This window comes from Colius striatus, chromosome 15 (assembly GCF_028858725.1).
Source record: "Colius striatus isolate bColStr4 chromosome 15, bColStr4.1.hap1, whole genome shotgun sequence".
Lineage (NCBI taxonomy): Eukaryota > Metazoa > Chordata > Aves > Coliiformes > Coliidae > Colius > Colius striatus.
Genome location: NC_084773.1, coordinates 14,497,917 through 14,516,924, shown reverse-complemented (window position 1 = coordinate 14,516,924; position 19,008 = coordinate 14,497,917). Strand labels below are relative to the sequence as shown.

The following is a 19,008-nucleotide window of genomic DNA, read 5'->3' as shown; positions in this document are numbered from 1 at the left end:
TAAGCCTTCTTTCCATCTTAAGACAAATAGACTTCAATGACTATAATTCTTTTAGTCGATTGAAGAGATTAATGGAATCCTATAATGGCTAATTAGGAGCTCTCATAGTTCTTCTGTACATATTCCCTTTTGCACCATATACTTTCTCCCATTCAAAGCTAGAGCGACATTTGATAGTCAGTATGATGCTTACGCGTCACTCGAAGAGAAGACGAGAATGTTTTAATAACATACCTTCACCTCTAACACCACAGATATAATTACAGTTCTGTCTAGCTTGGGTTTAGCCATCTATTTTATCAGTGTCAATAAAGTGAGTCTGGATTTTCGTCACTATAAAATATGAGGTGAAGCTGGCACTGTACTAACCCTTTGTGTTATGCAGAGAAAGAAGCAATCTTAGATGGACAAAAAGTCTCCGGAGCTTTAAAATAATTGTGTATCTATTTGTTATTATTAATAAAACCCTCTTATAATAATACTCTTTATAGTCAGACACTATTGGTGATGGGTATGTTTAATCATTATGCTAGATATTTAACACATTGGTGGAGTCCCTATCTTTGCTCGCTGGTCCAAGATGAGTGTCTGAGGGGAGTATCAAAACCACCAAACTGAAGGGGACCACAGCAGAGCTCATTTCCTGCCACAATGAGAGAATGGCAAGAAAGTCATATTTGTTGAAAAAGATGATTGTAGAGGAAAACCTTCACTTGCACCTCTTTTTTAGAGAAATGGCAATTGACAATGCAGAATACTTAATACATTGCTTCAGAAGATATTCACTGTCAAAAGAAGCCCAAAGTGTATAAAGCAATAAAGTTCGAACAGGGTTACCTTTAAAGTTTGGATAATTAGTAATCCTACCAGGAAGGATTTTCCCCTATCTCATACTTAATAAGCTGCCTTTGTAGTGTTAAAGCAATAGGGGCCAATTTCAAAAGAAAAATGGGAAATCGTATCAGAGATGGCATTTCCACATAATAAGACCTCAGATTCATTTTGATTCATTTATAACCCTGAGAGCTTGTTGGATAGTTTAGTGGCACCGGATTGGAATAGATGGTTTTGGGTCAGGAATTAATCCAGAAGGTCAAAACCGAAGTGCTTCCTCATATTACCTTTTTCTAGTTTGGATTTTTGGTGTTTCTGAAGATCAGATATTTGACATATATGAAGAGGTCTCGGTGAGAAAAGTTTCCCATGTCTTTCATTCTGTTTGCAAATGCTTTCTGAGTTTCAGCTATTATCTTCCCCAGTCTGTTAAATCCAATATACTCCCTGTGTCTTATGCCTTGCTTTTAATGTGAAAGCTCATTCCATTTGTTTGTTAGTCATTGCACTTCAGTCTCTCATTTGCAAAGCCACCTGGATTCACGTGCCATAACTATCACGTGGCTTGGCCCATCTGCTCCAACAGCAGCCACTTACTGCACTGGCTCAGCAACTCTGTGCCATCCCTTGCATCTCAGAAGCACCTCTATCAGTTCTCAGGGTGCTCTTCACAGCTGGCTTCAGCCAAAGGATGAGGGAATTCTCCTACTCCCTTCTCTCTGCCTGTGGGGCTGAGGAGTGAACGGAATTGTTCTGCTGATTTGGCTGATGAATATAAGAAAGGATTAATTGATTCGTGGGAAAGAGAAAGAAGGATTAGTTGTCAGTGGGGTAGATGGGTTGATCCTACTCATTACTGTGAGGAACAGTGAAGTGACAGGGAAACTGCTCTTTCTGAAGGCAGCACAAACCGAACTTGTCTTATGACAATCATGAAACTAGTGACACTGTTACTGACATTAATCCTGGAGAATTAATTCAGAGTTCTCATCTCAAAAAAAAAAGTCTTCCTAATTGGAAAGAAATATCTACCAGTAGGCTCATAGTAGGGCTGGATTTGACCCCTTGGTAGTACATACAACTACTACTAGTGCATACTACTAAATGGGGATGTAAAGCCCAAACATGTCTGGATTTGGTCTGTCTCTAGAAGAGTCATGAAGACTATTGCAAGGACTAATAGCATACCCTTGAGTAAAATTCTGCCCCACTAGAGGTTATTGAAAAACACCTATCAACTCTATTAATGTCAGGTGTTCACCTATACAAAGCAGCTTAAGACAAAAATCTCTGAACCTACAGATGGAGTGTATATTCCACAGTGCACACACTTAATGGGGTCAGAAACTTCACATGCAGCTTAAATTTTGGCACTGATTGAATTTGAAATGCTTGAGCCAGTAACTCCTGCCCTAATTCAGGCAAATACTGGACTCCACCAGCAATTCCACATGTAAAAACAGGCAGTGCCCAGCTTTCTTCAAACCATTTCAGACTTTTGCACTGGAATTATACACATATAGTCAGTGCCTTTCACTCTGCAGTATATTGCTCTCCTTGCTCAACTATTTATAATAAGAACACGGTTGAGGCCGTTGTGTTTCATTTGGAACAATTATTTTTTCAGATGGATCATGTTGCTCAGCATATAAAAAATGGCCAGAAATATAAGAACAGTTTTATTTGTATAATGTAGCAATTAATTTGTCATAAACAAAAGCCATCAATAAACCCTTAGCATTGAGGTCTGCTCTCTGTGGAGGTGTATCTGCAGAAATACTGAAACGGCGATGCAGTAGCTTTCTTTCTAGGAAGATCCAACTGAAGCCCTTTAAGGCTGGAATCCTCCTGAAGTCACTGGCTTCAAAATTAAGATATAAATAAATTTATTTATTTACAAATACAAATGAATTGACATATATCATAAATTGCTAAGAGTTGATTGTTGGGGACACTATGCCTCATTCATGCTCACCTTTTTTTATAATCTTGTGTTTATCAAGTACTGTTTTTAATAAAAATGCCTTTCCAAGTGAAAGGGTGTGGAAAACACTATGAATACATTTGCAAGTCCTGGATAGGTGGTCAGGTTGAAAGGAAAACACAGAAGTCCTTCCAGCAAGATAATTTCTATCTGTTTGTTATAATCAAGTCAAATGAACAAAAGGGCAGGTTTCTGATAAGGGGAAGACACATGAAAAAGCCGAAAATGAAAATGAAAAATCACCTGTGTAATATTGTAGCTGCATTAATCTCTTTTGCTGCAAGATTTAATCTACTACAATGCTATTAGCCATGTGTCAGTTTGGAATATAAAGATGTTAATGATAAGATTTTATATGTGTCAAAATAAGAGCTCAGTTTAAATCTGCTTGTACAAATCTTAGATTAGGTTATCATTAATTATAAATGTAATAGCAATACACTTCTTCCCTTTAAGCAAAAAACTAATTTCAGGCCAAGAGAATGAAATAATGTGAATTTTCCCTTAGCACAGACATTAAACATGATCTTATTTGGTATTGCCTGTTAAGGAACACAATTTTCATCTCACACATTCCCATCTTCAGGTCTCAGTCGTGCCATCAATTACGTACATGCCTTACATTTAAGCACATGGAGGTTCGGCTCCAGGGCTCTGCAGCCCGGTGTGATGGCTCTCAGGAAAGAATTTGCATTTCACATGGCCACCATGAAAATGTGGTTTTGGGTGATTTAGACAACTCCTGAAGCGCCTCCATTACAAGTACCATGATTAGATACCATATCAGAAATTCTTCAGTGTGCTGCAGGAGTAGCAGTTTGAAGAGAAAAAGGAAGGTGGGTGTTTTCCTAAAGTACCTGGATATTTTCTTGGCTTCGGAGGACAACTGTGTTTGCAATGTTGCATTCATGAATTTAATTGAAGCTGAAGATAGGTACAATTCACAATATGGTGCTGGAACATAAATCCGCAGGGAGCAGGGAGCAGAAATAAAGTCTTAAACAGATGAAGAGCACTACCTCTGTGCTCAGTGAAGAGCTTCATGCCCTTGAGAAGTACATCCCAGGCTGTAGTTAGAACTTTCCTTGTACTTCACCAGTCTCTAGCACAGGGAATCACTGTGTACTACACTGTCACTGTGGCAGCCACACACGTCCTGACACTCTGCTCTTTAGCTCTTGAGATGCAACTTGAGACACCTACAACTTAGGAGAAAGCAGTAAGATACCAAGCCAAAGTTGGGAACCTGGAGTTTCCTTGTCAAATGAGATACCTCTGGGTATGACCTCTTAATGGAAACAGCTTGTCAAAGACTTGTGTGCCACCAGAAGATATCAGAAGTTCAGAAACTGAGCTTATACAAAACACATCATGTCGAATCACTGATGCTCATCACAAAAGGCTGAAGGCAACTATGGTTATTGAGATAGTAAGGAAGAAGGTCTTAAAATTCTGAAGAGTTTTAACAGAAGCTCAGAGTGGATTCTTGATGAATCATCTTCTTGTAACCATGAGAAGACAGAGGGGCATAAAGGAGGGTCATGGCACACCTTTGCATGACTGCGTGAGGTGATCAAGACACCTTTTCACTGCAACATACTTGGCTACTCCACTGTTTTCTGGGCTCATGCACCCACACTGAGTCATTCTTGAAGAGGTATGAGAGTGTTTCTCCATCAGATTCTATCACTGGTTATTTTAAACACAGTATTCAAAAACTCTAGTACTCGTTAAAAATTTAATTTACTGCCCTTTACACCTAAAACTTCAACTTGATCCAAGCACTGGGAAGTGCTCCTTGAGCTTTGCAGTCTAGTCACAGTTGAGATGACTGGCATCACATCTGAGACATTTTACTTACACTAAAAATGGTGAAAGACATGTAGAATAATATGCTTAATGAATCAGCTGCATTGGCCAGCCATTGTGCTCTTTATGACCCATGTTTCCCTGGAGTGTGGTCAAGACTACAGAGTTTTGCCATGGAGTCAAGCCTCAACTATCTCTGTACTCATCTCACAAGAAGTCCTACTGACATGAGTGCCACAGTGCCTGTTGTGTCCATGGGCTGGGCAAGGAACCAGTAAAGCCTCAGTGAGCTGCTGAACAAGGTACCACCTGGGAGCAGGAAAGCTCCAAAGCAAAGGACAGGAGGAAGAGGGTAGAAGTGGACTTTGTGCTAGTTTCAGAGGGGCATTTCTGCACTGCTCTCATGGTCTTGTGATGAGAAGAAAGGAAAACTGAGAGGGATGCATTTTGTTTTGCAATGCTGCAAAACATAGAGGTCTGAAGTTCTGATGCTGCTGTTATTCTTACCCAACTCTATCAAAACAGATCAAGTCCTCAAATGTTTTAACCAGACACTGACACAGTTAAAGAAAAAACAAACCAAACAGGAACAAGAGCTGGTTTGCCAAGAAAGGTACTTTGCCAAGACCAAATGTTACAGTGAAGAGATCCAGGTAAAGATGATATGGACATGGCCACAATTAACTGAGTGTGGAAGCAAAGAGAGAAGATATGAAGAAATTATTTTGTTGGGCTGAATGGCAGGGGAGTGTCACAAACCTGCTGCTGATTACAGACGCACTACTGTCAGGCACAACAGTTATGTGAGTTTAGATTTATACTCAGTTGTAATATCCACTAGGTGACACAGTTAATGGCATCTCCTTTGTCCTGCATTTCTCCAGATCAAGCAGTGCAGATAATTATGAATAATGACAATGATTTGGATCTCAGAGGAAATTTGCACAGATAAGCACATGCCTATGGGTGATGTGGCTCTATGCTCAATAATTAAGCACGTGTGCCATGGGATGTGAAACAGAAAACAGGTAAAATCATTCCTTTACAAGAAGAATTTTTAATACATTTTGGACCTGAAAAGTGGTACTGTGTGCCTAATGCAGGTAGCTGGCAGATTGATTTTAGAGTCACAGACCTGAGTAAACAGGAGGTTTGCCAAAACAAGTGCAGAATGTGGCACAGAAAGCTACTCCCGAGCATGGCAACGTGTCATGGAGCAAAGCAAGGGCACAGAGACATCTACACTGCTCCTGACACCTCTTGAGATGTGTCAGGACATTGCTGCTCCTGACTCTCAGAAGAGCCAGCCCACACCTGAGCCAGGAGCATCCAACTCAAACATGTTGAGCTTCCTCTGACCAGTAGCTCACTGCATGCTGTGGACAGGCCTTGGTGAATCTACTCAATGTCTTCAGACACACTGCTCTAAATTGCCATCAGTATGGCTGCTTGCTCGTAACTGAGAGCAGAAACTGGCCCACTGCACTGTAGGAGGCAGGTGCATGGTGCCATGGGGATCTATTCAAATTCCTTTTCCAAGGACAGGGTTTCATGGTCTGACAGGGTTACTTCAAAAAACTTTTGCTTTTCTGAAAACACCACTTGTATTTTGCTTTTAGGACAAACATGGCAAATGAGACCTTCTCACACCCTCTGGGAGCTTCCAGAGGAGAAGTTCAGAGGCTTATCATTTCACCAGTTGCAATCAGTTCAAAGGAGAACTTTGTCATATAACGTTTTTAAGGCATTTCAGTGGGCTGCCTACGTGGGAGCAGCAGCTGATGTCAGAGCAGACTGTCTTTCAGCAACAGGTACATATATGGGGGAAACCAGACTTCTTCTACATCTCCAAACAAGGAAATTGTTCAGGAGAGTTCAAAGATCTTTCCAGGCAGTATCTCCTATCTTTGGAAAAAGCCAACATAGCTGTAATTTATCTCTTTTGGGCCTCATTACAGACTCCCTGTACGGGTAATAGTTAACATGCACAGAAAGAGGCACTTCCAGAGGGTGATTTGGCTTTTGCTGGTCTGAATAGTTTTACTGTCAGTGCCAAGATCTTCAAGTTCATCAGTACATTCTCTCTTCAGACTTTTTGGGCACAATTCAGCTTTAGATCAAGGCACATCCATTTGGATGTGCATATGCAAGTGTCTAAATGTCCATTATAGCAACAAAAAACATGTCATTAGATTGGTAATTCACTTTTGCATGCAACTAGACTAACCCTCTGTCTAAGGCCCAGTTCTTCACGTGCCTTAGAGCTCATCAGCAGTTCTAGCAGAATTTTAACTATAAAGCTCCTCGAGGTATCTTGCAGCACTTGCTCAGTAGGTGCCTTAATCTGCAGCACCTCATCAGAGGTGAGCCTGAACAGACCCACTGCAACAGTAGTATCATGTCATTCCCAAAGCTGCTATGGTCCAAGACCTTGGCTTTCTCTAGTCATGGGAAAATGTCTCCATCAGACAACGTTCTCCTGTACTCAATCACCTCTTCTAATGTGCCAGAATGGCTGCTGGAGAAGCATCAGTGCATGCGCTGGCCTTACGGTATCTACCACCTGCACAATTTTAATGGAACTTCTTCAGCCTGTGTTACAAGTTCTATGAATGTCAGTCAGTCTTTAATTGACTGACCATTAAGATATCCCTGAGAAACAGCAAAGAACCACTCTCTCAACAAAACAGACCACAGTGTGTAAAGATGGAGCTTTCTGATGGCTTCTTTATCAAAGGAAAAAAGCTATCAATTACAGTAAAAAACCTACACATTGGCTAAAGACACTTCTCTCTGATGGCAGAACTTCCCCTGCTTCCCTGTGCTCGTAATCCCTAGGGTTTTGACACTGCTCTGCATTGAGTTAGCTCATCCTTCCTCACAGGCTCAGGCAGTATCACTTGAAAGAGAGCATGGTGGGACCATTAAACTGACTGCCAAAAGCAGACCCAACAGCAAAGTACTCCTGGTTTTAGAGTAGGAAAACCAGGAGTTATCCAACTATTTAAGGTTTTTGTAAAGCATGTTTTCTTTTCTTTTCAGTGGCACAGCACCAGACTGCAAGGCAAACTGCCCAATGTTTTCTATAGGAATGTAACAGTTAACCTTTCATATTAGTTCCCACAGGATGCTTTGGAAGATTCTTTTTAGAAGGAAATCACACATGTCTACTGAATAAAATAAAAGAAGATGCGACTGGATTCTTTCACTTTTCTAGGAATTATGTTTCTTTAGTGTCTCAGAGATGGCTTTGAATGCTTCTTGGTAAAATGAACCTAATTAGATGTAGATGGAATCCACAGACCAGTGACACAAATTGCAGAATACGACAAGGAAACTTAAAACACCTTGAAGCAAAAAATATGAGTATTTGACAGAGGTCAACATAACATTTTTGGGTGTCTTAATTCTGCCTGTGAAACTGTCCAACATCAAACAAGACAATGGCTGCAAAGGCCACTATAGCACCAACCTGCTCTCTGTCATCACAGCTTAAAGGAAGCTGGATTCTGCACTTAATCATTCCCAGGGGAAATGTCTGATGAAGAGAGAATAGCACTAAACTCTGCTTCCAGCATCACTCTCAGTATAGCTGAGAGGTGAATCTGACCTTTGGTAACTTGATTAATACCAAATTAATAGATGTCTTTGGACTTTACTTCAGATTGTTTGCTTATCCTTATGCCTTTCTTTCATCTCTGAGACCCAGCAGACATTACCTCTGCCCATGCTGAAAGTAGGGGGCAAGTCCCCTCATCTCAAGAGAGCAGTGGAGCTGCACATCGCTCATCCACATTCTGCCCTGACAAAGCACCTGGTTTAACCCTGGATGCAATATCTTAGTGTTTGTAAGTAGTTTTATTCATGGTTTTGACAAAGGTTATTCTGTAATTTCTGTTAAAACAACATGGGAGAGGCACCTATGGAAAAATACAGCACTGTCACTCAGGGCTCCATTGCAAAGCACCTTAAACTAAATGAAGCAGCACCGATGCAACAAATTTCTACCAAGCTTTCTACCAAAACCCCATAATTTATCACAAGAAGACTCCAAGTAGCACAAACACAGGAGATGAAACCGGTCTTACCTGGAATAGGTATAATGGGAATGCTTTCATTGGGGACCACACGGGGGGAACTGCTGTCCTCCACATAGAAATGGGCAGTCTGAAAACACTTTCTGTTAAAGGAAAAAGACAGAAAAAATAGATTCAAGGTGTTAAGAACTGCTCTCTGAATAGAACAGCCTGAAACTTTTTCACATGCCCTGCCTCTCCAGTTCTGTTCTGCACTTTCAGATGTTATAGATGTCAAACATCAATGAGTGAAAATTTACGTGTGTTTTCTGCAATTACAATCCTGATTCCAGATTCTGGTGTGCTCTCATTTGTTGACATCTGACATCCACTCACCATAAATGCCTCTGTGTATTATTGCTAAGTACTATTCAATATGAAATTACACTCACAAAAGTTAGTGGCTGCAAAATAGGTTTCAAACACATCATTCAGAAAGAAACTCTGCACATAAGAAACATATTCAGCACGCAGTTCAAGCCCAAATCCACCTAACATACCAGCATTTCCAGGGAAAACACACTTACTGTAAAAGTTTCTGCTGTGTAACAGCCAATTGACAGTAATACAGTCTCTGTAACTGCTACATGTCATGATGTTCTGCTATGAAAGTTATCCTTTAAACATCACAGTTTTTTGTTTGTTTTTTTAACATTAAAGCCATATAACCCTCATCCCATCCTCCTCCTGAAACTTGTATTACATATGCTGCTACAGAAAAATGCAAGAGATACTTAGCTTGGGCTCCAGGACTCATCTCTGAAAAGGCCTATAAAGAATAGGAGCACTTAAATCCATCTGACTCTTTTTTTTTTTACCTGTATTTAATGCAAAGCAGAGAGCACAAGCTGGTCATCACAGAAAAGGAACTGAGCAGAATAACATCAAGGGATCCGAGGAGACTCTGCATGGTGATATTAACTGAGGCAGGGTTTTCCAACACCAGCGTCACTGCTCGTTGCTGACTTAATGAGCTGCTTGAGGCTGGAACTGAATATTTAATGAGTCTTGCTTGGTGTGAGCAGCTATTGTGGCAGGAGAAGGGTCTGCTCTCATCTGTCGGGGCATTTAACAATAGCTTCCCATTGCAGCCCTGAATGAACTGCTCCTCAACACCTGGGCAAAGTTTGCGGGCGGCCTGGTGAGCTGTGCCTTTTGTCAAGTTGCTGAAACATAGTTGCACGTAGTGGCTCGCAAGTTCCTGCCATGCAGTCTGCGTCTCAGTAATTCGGGCATTGTGCTCTCCCCATACAGAGCCCACTCTGCACAGCCCCTTTGCTGACTTTGTCAGAGTAATTTGCGTGCCCTTTGTTTTCAACATCCACACATGCCAGACAGCAAAAAACTCCCAAAGTCACTGGACATCAAACCACACTCTTAGGCAAAACCAGAACCTAAAATAATCAAGGGGGCTTGCTTTCTATGCATTTGTGCTTTCTCCTGCACACTCACAGTGCTCTGTGACACAAGCACATGCTATGGCACCAGACGGGCAACTTAAGACAATACAGAAGCAGGAGAGAGAGGATTTCACAGCATGGAGTAATTGTTTCCGAGCAGCTTTCTATTTTCAGCACGATGTCTTGCATTGTGCTCAAGTCATTTATTTAGTGAGTATGCTTTTGTGAAGAAACACCATAAGGTGAATTCACACACGAGGGTGCAAGATGTGCAATAGTCTCACAGCATTTAAAAACACGGGTTGAAATCCCCCTACTCTACTTGCTCCTTGTTCTCTCTTCTTCTTTTTTTCCTTTGGCAGCCTTTATTTTGGACAATGCACACCCTGGGGGCACGCAGCAGAATAAATCAGTCACACATAAAGAAGAAACTATGAATATGAAACAGGCAAAATGTTCCTGATTTTGATGTACTTGGGGCTCTTTCCCTTGACTCAATACTACAAAAATCCTTGAACAGCTTCTCCTGGTAATGAAGGCCTTAAGAAGGTGTTTGATAAAAAGACAGACCTTCACACAGGGGTTTACAGGATTTTTTAAAGCTGATGATACTGAAGAAAAGCAATTATTTTTTGTTAATTTGTCATTTTATACTCTGAGAGGCTCTGGTAGGCTAGCATTATAGGTTTTTATGCAGCAGATAGCTTTTTTCTTAATAGCCTCCAAACATGTAATTGTTGGATAATCAGATTGTGTGATATTGTAAGGACCATGATGATGATAGCTGAATACTCAGTCTAGCGTATCTCTGATGAGCACAATGTTGGAACAAACGTATTAAATGAGTATTTCAGATAGTAAAGTTTGCAACAATCACTAATGTCATCAACAATTCTGTATTTCATTCCTGGAAGACTTTCTACAGCTGATTTGAAAAGGCAATCATCACGGAATTTGACTTCAGGTTTTCTCAAGTCACAAACATCACACTAAAATACACTCTTGGCTTATGTGTGTACATACATAACGCATCTTCATTACTTTACAATACTGGATACTGGCCTGTTAGGTGAAGATATGCCTCTCAAACTCTTTTATTTTGCTTGTTCCTATTTTCTGTAAATGTTCCAAGTTTGGCCTTTAGATTTGAGCTTGCTGCACACAGGCTTTTGCATCCCCGCCTTAGTGACAGCAGAAGGCAGCACTGATGAGACCACGGAGGCTCAAACTATAGAGCAGGATCAAGGGGATCTCTAAAAGACCTTTTATGATGGGATTCACAAACTTGCTGTATGAATTTTCCAGCAAGCCCTACATATTCGGTCTGTTTCCTACTCCTGCATCTCTCCTCTGTGTAGCTGCGGGAGGAAGCATGCAATTTGGAGCACGAGGCAGATGCCTCCAGGTACCCAGTTTGGATTATGTCCACTTCCCAGCCTAGGATTGCCTGAGCAAGGAAATGTCTGGGCCCAAGAAGAGCCTTTTGCAAACTTGTGTTTACTTTGTAGTAATAAATACTGATAGCTGAGATCAAGGCTATGGAGAGGCATTTTAGACAATTTAATACCTGCCTTCTCCCTCAGTTCAGGATGCTCTTTCCTATCCCCTGGCATTTCCCCTACCCATTACCTTTCCCTCAGTATACAAACCTGAAGTGGCAGCAGTTGCTAAGGCTACAAGAGGCTGCAGTAAATCTCTGTGCATCTATGGGGAGGGCTGGATAAAGGCAAAGGATGAGAGCAGCAAACTGTTTATTACAAGTCACTAGAGAAGCAGTCATGGAGAGAGGTGGGACTGGATGCAAGGATAGGCAAGGTAAAAAGTCTACAACTGCTTTCAGATGAGCACTTCAGCCTGTAACTTTTAGCCCCAACATGGATACACATGCATGTGTGCCCATTTGCTCAGGAAACCAACACCATCAGCAGAAAAAAGGAGGGTTTTTTTTTCCTCATAGAAGTGTTCTTAGTGAATGAACAACTGGGATTTGTCAGTGGCATAAATGATGATGAATATCTTAACAACTGAAACATTAATTTTAGAGTAATTCTTGCATTTCTGCAGCACTGGTTGATGAGAAGCAAATCCCAGCCTTGATTTCAATTCCAGAAGATTTTGGAGAGCCCACATCTTTTCTGCAAAACACCAAAGAGTCTGTTGTCTCTGAAATACGCCTGTGTGCAGTGAAGCACACCGTTTTCTCTAGCCCCATATGTTTTTTTGGCTCCTTTTCCCTGGGGTACAATAACTGTGCGAGATTGTGGTGATCAGACACACAGTTGTCACATATGGACCAAAATACATAAAGTAAAACACTGCGAGATTAGCATCTCCCCAGAGAAGGAGAGAGGCAAGGTCTGGAATGCAAAGACAACACAAGCAAGAGCATCCCCCTGTCCAGAGACTTTTTGCAGAGATACTGGCAGTGAGTTTTTAAAGCAAACTAACAGGATGCAAAGCAGCAGCACCTTATTATCAAGCTGAAAGCATAAAATATGCCAAGAGATGGTCCTGATTAGCTGGGTTAAAAGCTTGTTCCATCTCTGCTGAGCAAAACACCAGATTAGCTTCTGTAGGAGAGATGTCTCATGAGATTGTTTTGACACTCAGAACAGGTTTTCTTGGTTATTAGTTAATAAACCTCAAGTAGCTTCTCCTTTATACTAATCTAAAAGCAAGAGGGAGAACCAGATCACATAATGGCCTGAAAGCATGGATGCATTTTATTTTCGTGCAGAGGATGGTGCCTTTGTGTTTAGCTAATCCTGCCTCCAATACAAACACAGAGTGCACGGCAGTCAATGGGAGTGCTGGGAATAGCTCCGAGGGCAGTGTTTGGCCTTTTCTCCTCTTTACTCTGCCTAGCATGGGCAGCATCCCCTGATCTGTGATGACAGGCGAGGGATCTGTGCTGCTCTGGAGCAGCTGAGGCAGGGAGAGAAGCAGCAAGGGATTATTGCAGAAGGGCAAGTGATTGCCTTGGCAGTGCCTGGCTGAAACCACTAGGACAGTGGCTGAACACAGGAAAAATCCAAGGGGAATACTACACTTTCTGGGGAAACCCAAGAGCCATGTCCTGCCTGATATACTGAAGCAACTGGCACATTCACTGCTCCCTTGTATACTAGAGATCTATTCCTTCTTGAAGGCCTTTCTGTTGGCTGGAGCAGCACGTGTTCCCCCTCCAAGGCTAGCCAGATTTATACTACTTTATTTCTGTAATAGCATCTAGGAGCTCGAGGCTCCCATGTTTTTGCAGCTACTCTCTTTTTGGGTCATTACCTCCCAAAGCATGACCAATTCGGGGGCAGATGGCTTGAAAAGGTCCTGGAGGCCTATTCACTACTATAAGAGCAGGGCAAACCTTGTCCTCTGTGTACCCTTCCTCCAGAAACAGCTTGCCACGGACAGAAGCTCTGTACATTTATTAACTAAGAAGCCAACAGTCCCTGGAGTCACCCTACTTTCACACATAGTGCTTAGCTGGTGGGCAGAACAGGCAAGACCGAACAGGAGTAAAACCAGGATCTCTAATGGACCTCTAAACCAAGCTGCATGGGACATGGCTTAGTCTTTATCAAACAGAACCTGGATACAGGTATTCATTCACCATCCTCCTTCATCACTGAAGAGTCTGCAAATAGCTTGCAAACAAGGATCCAAAGACAGGAAATGATCTTTTTGCACTACCTCTGCATATTCATTCTCACTTTCAAAAGAAGAAAAGATGCCTCAGATTCTGGTTGAGCTGTTTTGCATGTTTTCCAGGAGACACAATTAAGACTGGTTTCTGCTGGCACCAAAACCAGAGTATGTATGCAGTCAAGTGTACTAGTAACACATGGCTCTGCACTCTAAACTAGCTTCACTATTCCTTGGCAAGCATTTGTCACTGTCAGAATTGGCAATGACTCCTCAGAAAAGAGCTGCAGACTACAGAACAACAGAGTGCTGCAAATCATGACCATGTCACCAGCAGAGCAGTGGATGGAAGCCTGGACAACAGCTGTCTTCAGTCTGCACTGCTCTAGCTGGGGTCATCAGTCACTGATTTTTATGAGCAATAAAACTGACTCAAGCGTTAAGAAGAAAAAGAGAAGAGAAAACCACATGAAAAAAGCTGATCTTATGAATATGAATAAGTGACCAGCATGAAGCAGTGATATTACATTCATTGTATCAGAGGGGCATCTGCATTTACTCTTTTTTGGCCAGCAAATGGCTTACATTGCCCCAATTTTCTACAATTCTTTCCCTTCCCAGGACTTAACGTTTAATGATCAGAATTCAAAAGCTGAGTTATAAAGGAACCTAGGCTATGCTGGAGCAGCAGGGCAGTCGAGGCTGACTGAACTTGAGCTCTGGAGAGGACATTCAAAGTAGAAATGCATAAAAACAAGAGAATAGAAGAAAACTGAAAAAGGAGCGAAGTTTCCCCACAATAATGCTGATTCTCCTGCATATCCCTCCCGAAGACAATTCGCCATCTTCACAAAAGCCATTTCTGCTTGTAATCTACTAGAGCAGTGTTAAAGCATCACACAGATGGGGTAACTGGAGAGATCTAGAAGATACATGGATAGGCTTCAGAAGTTCTCAGCGTGCCAAGTTCTTGGCATCCTTTCTTGGACAGGATGATGAAAAGTAGACTGTCCCTTTCAGGAGACTCCAGGCAAGGAGAAATGCTTTTTCACATTAGTGAGTTGTTGCACACACACACAGACCTGCAAAAGCTAAAAGGATACAAATGCTAATCACAAGTCCAAACACACATACTTAGAACTACACAATCCTGCAGCATCAGAGAAATAAGGACAGGAAAAAGGCTTGGAAAAGGCAATGGAGAAAAAAGGTGGACAAAACTTTGAGACAGCATTTGTGATGAAGAACATACCTCTAGTAAAACTGTCCATCTGAAAAAGTAATCTGCAAACAAGATGAGGGATTTCTGACACAGAAAGACAGCTAATTTAATATTTATGGCTTAAATTTGCCAGCTGACTACACAGCTCTCCACAAAATTAAAAACCCTCTTCTCCCAATCCTCTGAGATCCTGTCCTGCACCAGAGGCTAGATACCCATTTACATCACATACGGTATTAACTCAGACATTACACAAGAAACAATTTTTGAGAGGGCAGTCAAATAATTAAACGGTTAGGAAATGACAACACCCAACCAAGATGAGCTGTTTTCAAGTCCTTCCCCCCTCCATCAGCTGTGTGACCAGAAAGTGCCCAGGTGGCCAGTGCAGAAATGCACTTAGAAAGCTCTTTAACTGCAAATTGTAAGTGGATAAATCTTAGTTTAACTCAGCACAAACATTTTCCACGCTTCCTTGTCCCATCTTCCTGGGGTCCCTAGAGAAAAGAGAAGGTGATGGTGAAACCTTATTTGTGCTGACACTTGGCCCTGTAACACTTGGTAGCTAATTACTCTCCTGGTGACCTCTGACAGGGCTAGCAGCATCAGACCTTCCCCTCTTGCTTTAATCAATACTCACAACAGCTGTGTTGGATGCACTCAGCAATTTTACAGATGACTAAACGGGTTTTACTCATCAGTATTTCCTCCTGCAAGAGAAGGAGCTCCCTGGTTATATGCATTACCACTCAAAATTTTAATGTCTTCAGGCAAAAATGAGGTAGAGAAACCTATAGGTGGCATCTTAAAAGGGTTTGAATATTTGGCACGATTTTAAAAACCAAAGGGAAGCCTGACATATTCATTTTCCCCTCCTTGAGTCAACTATTTATTTAATGCAACATTCATACCAAAGACTACAAAATCACAGAGGAAAACAAAGACATGCCTTTTCCAATCAAATAATACCTTAGGCAGTTCCTATAAAATGTGTACTTCCAATGAACTAAACATCATGTAATATTAAAAAGTAGCCTAAAACTTTTTCACAGAAGGAAGCCAAATTTAACCAAGTGGAGAGTTTTTCTGTAATCACAAGAGCTGCAGCAATCAATGAAGATTGCCTCTTACTGGAGATTTTAGTAGCACCTCTAAGAACTCAAAATTCAGCATACTTGATATCATTTCAAGATATGAATTCCATTTGGGGTGAATCTCAGGAAAGGAAAGAATAAAGCCAGAGTGGCACACTGGGAGGTTAAAACACAGGTATTTTTAAATGCAAAGGGTAATTTATCTGGATTGAAATAGCAAGAAAAACAATACAGAGATGATCCCTCGCAAGAGAGGACAGCAACTGGGTCTCTCTTTGGAACATTCACCTAAATGTCTTTACTACCACCTAATTACTCCCAAAATGAAAGAGTCCTGCTTTTCCCTTTCCAAAAAGTATCCTTTCCTTATTTTGAATAGGACAGTGGGACATTCAATTGACAATTTTAGGGACATCAAGCCGTGGCCTGGTACCTAACCATAACACAAAAATGTGCTAAAAATTTAAGCACAGTTTTTTTCTTATGTTTTGTTGGCCCTACCCATCTTCAGGCAGAAATGCCAGCTTGTTAAATATAATGAAATGTTCAATGGGAAGCTCCTTCTTTCTAAGCAGACATGCCCATGCCCACCTGAACTAAAGCTGCATGAGATTACTAGGAAGACTTCCTAGCTGCTGGACATATTTAATGTTTAGCCTATTTGAGGCCAGGATAAAATATTAAAGGTGTGGTTATTTAGTTTCTCTTTTCATCACTGCCTATTTGGAGGGTGGGCTTTATTCATTGGCTAATTCAAAAAGAAATAGCTACTTCAGTTTTTTTATGGTCTCTCTGTTAACTCTAAACTGTTTAGAACACAATTAGAAATGGCACAAAAAGATACCTTTGGAAGCACAGCACAAAGGAAAAGAAAAGAGCAGCTGGCACCCAAAGCAGAGAAGCAAATTATTTAGTACCTAGCAGATAATGAGAACACTGAAAATATGCCACTTAACGCTTGTGCTCTGACAGGGCTACGTACATCACCTCATCACGCTAATACAGACAGAACAGCTGGTCCTCCTTCCCCACCCATCTCCCCGAAAGCAAAGATTTGTAAGCCACTAAATAATAAACCTGGACAGAAGTCCTGAGGATCATTAATCTTGCTATCAATCAACCCATTTGGAGATTCACTTCTTGCTGTCGCTGATACTAATCTGGTAGTGACTCGAGAGCTCTGGGGAGCTCTGGAGTACGTGTGTCTGAGGAATTGCTTTAATGAGTTTCTTGCATTCAAAGGTTAACAAATGTGACAAGGAAACACAAATATCAGAGACAACAAGCTACCATCCACTGAACTAAACCACTGAGAAATACTATGTTGTGTATTCTGCTGTGGTATGCTGAATACATCTCTAACTAGCTCTGTAAAAACACCCCGAGTCAGACCCCAGTGACCTATCTCAGCTGCCAGGAGGCATGTGGGCATGTTAGCGTGAGCTCTGCCCGCTCCAATACTCCTTATCTGCCGGGCTAAATACCTTGGGCATAGCTCTGCATTAATAGAGCCATACCGCAGAGAAGCAAGCGGTATTCGCTGAAGTGGTGTTCTGGTTAAACCGGACAATCGGCTTGGTGTGAACATATCCACTGGGCTCCCTTTGCTGAACACAGCAGACCCAAACCAACTAATACATCAGAATAAATAGCCCTGCATTAAACAGGGTGGTATTTTCTGTGAGAATGTGTCTAAAAAATAAATAGCATCAACAAGAGCAATCATACTAAACAAATCCCAGTCCTGTAGGAAACATCTAATTAACACCAAAAAGCAGTAAGCAACATTAAGCATGCTTTGGCATAATAAAGCAGCACAGAAAAGGAAAACAATGTATGTTTTAAATTACCATTTCAACAGACCAAACAAGCCATAAGAAACAATCTATAGTAAGCAAGTAACAGAGGTAGAAACCACTACACCCTGAGGCAGAGGAGACTAGATCCTGAAAGTGCTTGGAAAGAAGTGAGGAAGAGTTCCCTTTTCAAAATAGGTTATCTTTGAAGTTTCAGGCCTATAGGATATTGAAAGCTCCTTGAATTTTAGTTTTAAGGTAATACACATTCAACATAAATAAAAGAGCTCAAAGTATGAGCCATATCAGAAAAGTTACCAAGGAGTCTATTAGCAGCCCCTCAATTAAAGTGTCAAGAACTGAAACATCACAGAGTAACAGATGTAGAAGAGACTTTGCCTTTAAGAAATGAGTCTAAATTATTGTGAAAATCAGGAACTAGTTTCATCCTCATGACAAATTCTTTTTTCAGTAAGTATACACTTGGGCAAATAAACTATTGCTTTCTTGTTGTCTCAATCAGTGTGTAGAAAGCTAATAACAAAACTAATCACAGGAGGAGAACATTCTGATTCAGGATAAAAGTTCATTGCAGATAAGTGAAACAGGAGAAATTCAGTCAACCTATGTTAATTATTAGATCCCTTAACACCAAATACAGTTTAATATATTTTCTATTTATAGTCTGTTCTCTTCACTTGCACTTTTTCCAAAGCTTTAATCTACTTTTTATTAAGCTCTTTATAACCTTTTGGTGTCGATAAATGTGGGACTGGGGAAAAGGAGAAAAAAGCCCACCAGAATTGCACTTTGCATCTTAGTGAAAACACACAAATGCTTCTTAACTTCTGAAGAAACACTCCTGGATTCATCAGGCTCGTGCTCAGAAGCAGATATGCAAATGAAACACAAGCTCTTGGCCCAGTATTTAATTTTCCTGAAGTTCGTGAAGTGACACGGCTGCACGGGCAGACACACTGTGCTCCAGGAATACAGGAGATGACAGCTCCTAGGTGAATTGCTCAGTCTTGACACCTCTAGCAATTCAGATTAATTTTCCTCCTACGATACTTATGTATTTCATTTCCATGTTCTACTGTGATCTTTGGTGGTGCTTTTGCTGCCATTAGTGCAGCAATTAGACACGAAGC

The 19,008-nt window shown here is 41.2% G+C and overlaps 1 protein-coding gene across 1 annotated transcript in view; it reads right to left on the bottom strand.

Annotated features, from left to right (window-relative positions):
- Positions 1 to 19,008, bottom strand: part of PTPRG (protein tyrosine phosphatase receptor type G) — a 407,362-nt gene that overhangs the window by 34,620 nt on the left and 353,734 nt on the right. Inside the window, exon 14 of the mRNA XM_062008042.1 lies at positions 8,716 to 8,807. Within this exon, the coding sequence (XP_061864026.1) occupies positions 8,716 to 8,807 (92 nt within the window). The remainder of the gene's footprint in view (positions 1 to 8,715; positions 8,808 to 19,008) is intronic.